The sequence below is a fragment of the Rhagoletis zephyria genome, unplaced genomic scaffold (assembly GCF_001687245.7).
Source record: "Rhagoletis zephyria isolate East Lansing unplaced genomic scaffold, Rhagoletis_zephyria_1.1 Rzeph_scaffold_14339, whole genome shotgun sequence".
Classification (NCBI taxonomy): Eukaryota; Metazoa; Arthropoda; class Insecta; order Diptera; family Tephritidae; genus Rhagoletis; species Rhagoletis zephyria.
Window position 1 is genome coordinate 3,990 of NW_016171408.1, and position 6,483 is coordinate 10,472.

The 6,483-nt window shown below is 37.6% G+C and overlaps 1 protein-coding gene across 1 annotated transcript; it reads left to right on the forward strand.

The window, feature by feature from the left end:
- The first annotated feature begins 374 nt into the window (after nucleotides 1-374).
- On the forward strand, nucleotides 375-4,551 carry LOC108378538 (uncharacterized). Its single transcript, XM_017634830.1, has 3 exons — nucleotides 375-447; nucleotides 534-697; nucleotides 3,418-4,551. The coding sequence occupies exons 1-3, from the start codon at nucleotides 375-377 to the stop codon at nucleotides 4,549-4,551; spliced, it is 1,371 nt and encodes a 456-aa protein (XP_017490319.1).
- Nucleotides 4,552-6,483: the final 1,932 nt, after the last annotated feature.

Sequence of the window (6,483 nt, forward strand, 5' to 3'; positions counted from 1 at the left end):
AATTTCGACCAAAAAAGTTACAATGTACTGCCTTTACATATGAAAATTGGGAGGGTTAAACATCGTTTTTTGTCTATAGTTTGTTCACTATTCTTGCTTAGAATTATTCTAAATTTTTAATTTGCTATACACTTTCTTCGAAAATTTTAGTGCGAACAAATTACTCCGCCCTAACATACATACATATGAATTTTATTTGGCGCTTAGATAAACGAAAAAAATAAGTACAAAAAAAAGTCATTTATATAAGAAGGCTATCAATGGAGCTTTCAGTTCTTTTTTCGCGCTCATGGAGTTAGGAACTACGAGTCCTATCCAGTTAACGGGTGTTTTAACAGTTTTGAAAATAAAGCATTTAACTTTTAACTTGTAGGATGGTTGCCGATACGACAAACAGTTATAACCGTTTATGGGTAGATCGCCCACAAACGTTAGCGGTTATATCGGGTATGTATATACAAGTGCATAAATAGTGTGTGATTAACACTTTTGACGCTGGTGTAGTGTAGTAATGATTCGATATTTTTGCACAGATTTCTTCATCTTCATGACTGGTGGCATGAATCTAGCTGTCAGCGTTGGTTGGTCGAAAAGTGAATATACACTACAATTTCGCATCTGTTGGTATATTGGCGTAGCGATTGGTGCATTTATTGCTCCACCACTTGTGCAGTGGAAACGCAAGCGATTATTTATTGTAAGTACTTATATAAGCGCGTACTGTTTTTTGTTCTTTTGATGACGATATTGAGGCCTTTAAAAAATTGAGATCCGATTTGACACCATTATAAGTGAAAGCGTCCTACAAGCAGCTACAGTTTTTTTTTATAAAGGGTCACATATTAAATGATAAAAATTATGCAACATCCATTCATTTCGAAAAATACGGACGTAAGCGAAAATTTTTTTCTACCCTCTTTTTGATGCAGAAAGGACAGAGCATCTACATGCATTTCTGCAACAAAAAAAAAATCAACAAAAAATGTCACTTAGGTTATTTTCGCGGTAGGCCTCGGTATGGCAGTTAGCACAAATTTCAGCAAAGGCTTAAGTTAGGTTAGGATAGAGCGGCTGCCACCTTGGAAGCAAATACGTAAAGTTCCATTTCCCACACAGGTTAACCACGAGGAAGCCATTCCTCTCCACATGCACAGGTCCAAGATGGAGTTCGTTAAGTGATAGCACGTTGGAAGCTCAACAAGTGCCTCGCATAGACTTCTTCCACTTGGACTGAAGCAATGATCCTCGCAAACCGCAGGCGCCACTTATAGCAATAGAACCATCTTTCGGCATTGTTTAGAAGCGCGAAATTAATCTTTGTACAGTAAATGGCCATGTCATTCGTCAGGTTTCTTCGACAAAGGAGCATTAATGGAAATGAGAAAGCAGACAAACTAGCCAAAGCAGAGGCCTATTTAAGTCAATCCGAAGCGGGGCCATTAGGGTATTGTGATTTTCTAAGATTTGGTTTTGGTAAATTTGTTCCAATTACTGCAGAGTTAAACGCACTTGCTATCCTGAAAGAGATGGAGAATGGTGATAGTACCAGCTCCGGCATCTTCGTTAGGCTTGGACTGAAACTATAGACATCGATACTTAAAGACCTGAATGGATTGATTCTCGCCTCAATCATAGCACCTTCTCTAGAGAATTGGTGCCATAGCACAATAATGTCATACAAGCGCAGATTGGTTTCGTTTCAGATTGTTTTGCGTCCATTTCCTGTTTAATCCTGGCCATATTTGGCTTCTGCTCCCAAAACTATCTCATTTGGTTAAAAGGTAACTTATGATAGCTGTAGAAAATTTTCCCATTTTCTTTATATGTTCACTTAGCGGAGGTTAGGTTAGGCTTGTTTGTTTAGTAAGCTATAGAGAAAAATACTCGGTGCCAAAAACGAAGTTTAGAAAGCAGCTGATTTCGGTTCACCCCTGGTTAGAAATTTTGAGGTTTTTGCCCAGTCTTCGCTGAGCAAGCAGAAGGCTCATCTATACAAGAGTAGTCCACATGTAGTCAAAGGTACTCGTACTGCCTCTTTCCTCAGTGAAGCCTAGTTGAGGGTACCTTTGCTGGTCAGCTCATTTGCCATTATGCCCTGGTACCCATATAAAATCTGGACAGAAAATTCCCAGCAGTGACCGTCGAGCAAATAAGCAGCCAACTGAATGCTTACTTCATGACACGGAAATGATCACAGAGATCTGGAAGCTTAAATTTTAAGTTAATAGAAAAGAAAAATTTCAACAGTGCCTGCTTTCCGTCCCACATTTCTATAGGAGCTGGAGAAAAATATATTATTGATACCAGTCGGGCCATGATGTTAGAGCCTCCAAGAATATTAGAGTGCGCAGATCCTGCGTCAGTTAAGCACCCGCTGCACTTGAGTCGATAGCTCGGGCTACTTCATCCCAACTGGTCGATAGCCGTCAATCTATGTTATCTCGAACGCCGCGCGAAATACTACCTTATCTCCATGAGCTATCCTAACTGTATACTAACGCAGGCTCTTAGACAAACTATTTTATCTCAGCTTTGGCAGACAAACTATCTTAAATAGGACATGCATATCTTTTGTTTCGTATGTTAAGCTGTTGAGTTAAGACACAAAGGAATTAGGAAAGTTGTTGTGACATCGCTGGGCTAGTATAGTGTTAGGATAGTTCACCGAGTTAAGATAGTCTGTCGATCGGCTTTCAAGATAGTTAGGATAGATTGAAACCTATCGACCAGTTGAGATGAAGTAGACGGTGGGTCCGCAACCGGATTGTCGGCTAATAGATTTCTGCTACCGTAAAAGGCTCCGTAGCTGCCTTATCTGCATTTCTAACTAGCGTAGTTTTATCTAGTGTAATCCGTCTGGGTCAATATGGACCTAACTATGGTTTCACAGAGCCGAGAAAAAAGGCCCGTTATCTTACCAATTGCCCAGCTGCAACAGTAAACAAACACTGGGCCAATGAAGCGATGGTTATCTCGTTAGTTTATATTTCAGAGTACAGTTTGTCTATCTTGTCAGCTATTTCGTTCCCTTTGATATTGCAAATATATGCCCTGGAAACAAGTGCAGCGTTCTGGTTCTATGGTGCGAAAGGGGCTCGATATTTCCTTACAATTCTCGATTTAACTTCCTTTGATGCCACTGCTTTCAGAGTTCGACGTATATTGTGGCATTTTCAGTTGGGCCATGCTTTTCTGTTGCCGACGATGAATATGCCGAGCTGCGATAATTACCGAGTATCTATTAATTCAAGAATCCGTACGAACCCCGAAATACGAGTACTATTTATCTGTCAACAGCCTACTTTAATCTAAAGGCATAACTTTTGTTAACAATTAATACAAAAACATATACATACATAAATATTTAACATACATTTTTTTCCTCATTATTAACCTGCATTAATTTATCTCACACAGATCTTGCCAAATCTACTTGTTGCTGCTTCTGCCATTGTCGCTGTGTCCGGCTACCAATACTTGGGCGTACTGATCGCATCTCGATACCTTGACGGCATCTGCATTGGCCTCGCGACAGTTTCTTTCATAACGCACGTCAGTGAAATAGCTTCGGAACATCGGCGTGGTTTCTGTTTAGCCTTCGAGCAAATCGGCTTAGCTATTGGCGTCTACGTTCAAATGCTATACACTGCACTGTGGATATCGGGCACAAACTTCAGCCCCAATCTCCTAATGGGTTTGTGCAATCTATTCTTTGGCTGTGTTGCCGCATTCATGACATACACACAAATCGACTCACCAATTTTTCATATGCGAAAAGGTGATGAACCCAGCGCTGTAGCTTGTGTGAATATACTCTACCAGCCATCGATTTTGACGGAAAATAAGCAAGCGGCAATAACCGAAATCAAAATGTATGTTTCTGTGAATAATACGATGTCTGTGGGAGAAAGTTTGCTGAAAGGATTTGTGCCGCTCATCAAGATGATCATCTATCGGAGTATGCTTTCGTTCATCATTGCATGGCCAATCAAGTTGGCGCTAAATGATGGCGGCCTTGTGAGTGCGCCTAACGTTATCAATTGGCATCCGGTGCTATATGGATTTCTCGGTTTACTCGGCCCTGTCGTTGGATCGACGACGCTGGGCGGCATAGGGCGCAAGTGGCTGAGTTTGTGCGCATTGGCGGTTTCGGGTGGCATGACGCTCGGTGTAGGTATTGTGTACCGCAACGAGTCGAATATGACGAATGCGGCACAAATGTCAATAGTCTGCGCTTTGCTTATGATCGCACAATTTCTTGGAGGCATTTTTGCACCCAGCACAACGGTTTATCTCGGTGAGGCGTTTCCATTGAAAGTGAAGCCCTACTTTATTGGACTGTGTATAATTGTGCAAAATATTGTTGGTTTAGTTATAATTTGTACATTCGACTACAGTTGGCACAATGAGTATGTTTTTTGCATTACTGTTGGTGTAATTATGATATTTTTTGCAATTGTTTTCTGCTTTATGTTGCCCGAAACTAGAAAAACGAAATTACGCGAAGCGCAAGAACAATTCGAATACTTTTTTAATTTTAAGATATCGTAAGTGATTTGGTAAGCATGAAAGCTCTTGCTGATTAGTTTGAATAGTTTGTAAAGCTTTCGAGGAATTAAAATTTGGTTGTTCGCTGCTGTCAAAAGTTCTTTGAAAGATGATTTTACTGTGAAAGCTTTTTCTTAAACACTTGTTGCTAGCATAACCAATTTGAAAAAAAATAAAAGCTTGTAAAAAGGCAGGCGGAGAGACTGAAAGCTTTCGATTTGAGTTTTCAGATATCCTGTTAATAACTGGATTAAAAGTAAAAGTTTTTTCGCATGCACGTTTATTTCAAGGTCATCTTATAAGCGTGGCGAAACAATAGGTAGATATGCATACATACATACATTAGGGTGGTAAAAAAAAAAAAATTCCAGCTACCCACTAGAACTGCAGAATATGCAAAATAATTAGACCCGCTTTTGTATTATGAAGTCGAATTAATATTTAACCGTGCCGCCAGAGCTTTGAATTTTCCCATATATTTCATATGGGAATTTTTCGTAGAATTGCTATACAATCGTTAACAATACATATTTTTTTATCAAATAAAAATATTTACCTTCGGAAACCTTCAAACAACTTTAAAATTTTGCTTCCTTTTCTTTACATAACAGATAATCTCATCTCTGATTTACAAAAATGTGTTATGTTATGTGTTCGTAACCTCATCGCACACGTTTTTATATTGTTGAAAATTTTCTGAAACAAAATATTTATATTCGATCAAAAATAATTTATTTTTAACGATTTTGTAACAATTTGACGAAAAAAATGTATTTTCTTCAAAGCCCCGGCGGCACGGTTAAATATTAACCGATTTCAAAATAAAAAATGGGCTTCTTATACATATTCCACTTTTCATAATTCTGGGGAGTGGCGACAAAAAAACATCCAAAAGTTGATTTTCTTGTGAATTTTTGGACCACCTTAATACATGTTTTTCAAATATTAACCTAGGTATAACAAGTAGCTAATAACATTTAATTACAACTCGGTAAATCAAAAGTCATTAATATAAAAATTCCACAAATTAACCACTTAAAAAAATTATAATTTTTAATGGGTCATTCTATGCATAAACAATAACCTCTCAAGGGCCTGAAAAATCTACGCGGGATTTCCAAAAGGCACAGATATTTTAATATCAGTATTGAATATTTAAAGAAGTACTTAAAATCCATGTACTTGCAACTTTAGTGTCTATTTTTAATAAAAATATAAAAATATCGCTAAGACTTTCATAGGTAACTATGGGTATTTTTTTATCTATGACTGTTACCTTAGAACACCCTTTTTTTATAATCAAACTTAAGATATTTTAATGCTGTTGGTGCCATGAACAACACCGTTAATATGCGATTATTTTTTTCGCCTAAAATCTTTCAACTTATCGTCGCGTGTCAACAACTAATTCCAAGCTTCATTTGCATTTGATTACTCATTGCACGAGGTTCCACTTTTTTTTTAATACAACTGCTTTAAATTTCACAATGTCAAACATTTTATCACATGGACATTTACTTACTAGCATGCCATGATGGCTTTTTATTTGTGCCGACAAAACACATTTTTTCAAAGTCACATGCTTTAGCGGCTAGTGGAGCTTAATGAAAATGTATATTTTGAAAAGCTTACATAATTCTCAATATTATCCTTTCACGGTAAATTTGTTTATACTTTTGAACTAGTTATCAATGTAATGACGTTTATGTATGTATTTGTGGAAATGCTCAGATAATCGAACATGTAAAAGCCCTGTTGGAATTTCGAGCGAAATATATTCTATTCTATTCATTTCCAAAAAGCTTAATTTTAAGGAAGCAAAAAAATCTTAAGGTGATGTGCTTCCTCGGAAAAAAGTGATAAGTATACCAAGGGACGATCATCTTCACGATATAGGATGCAAGACAAATGCAAAGCACGTCAGGAATAAAAAAT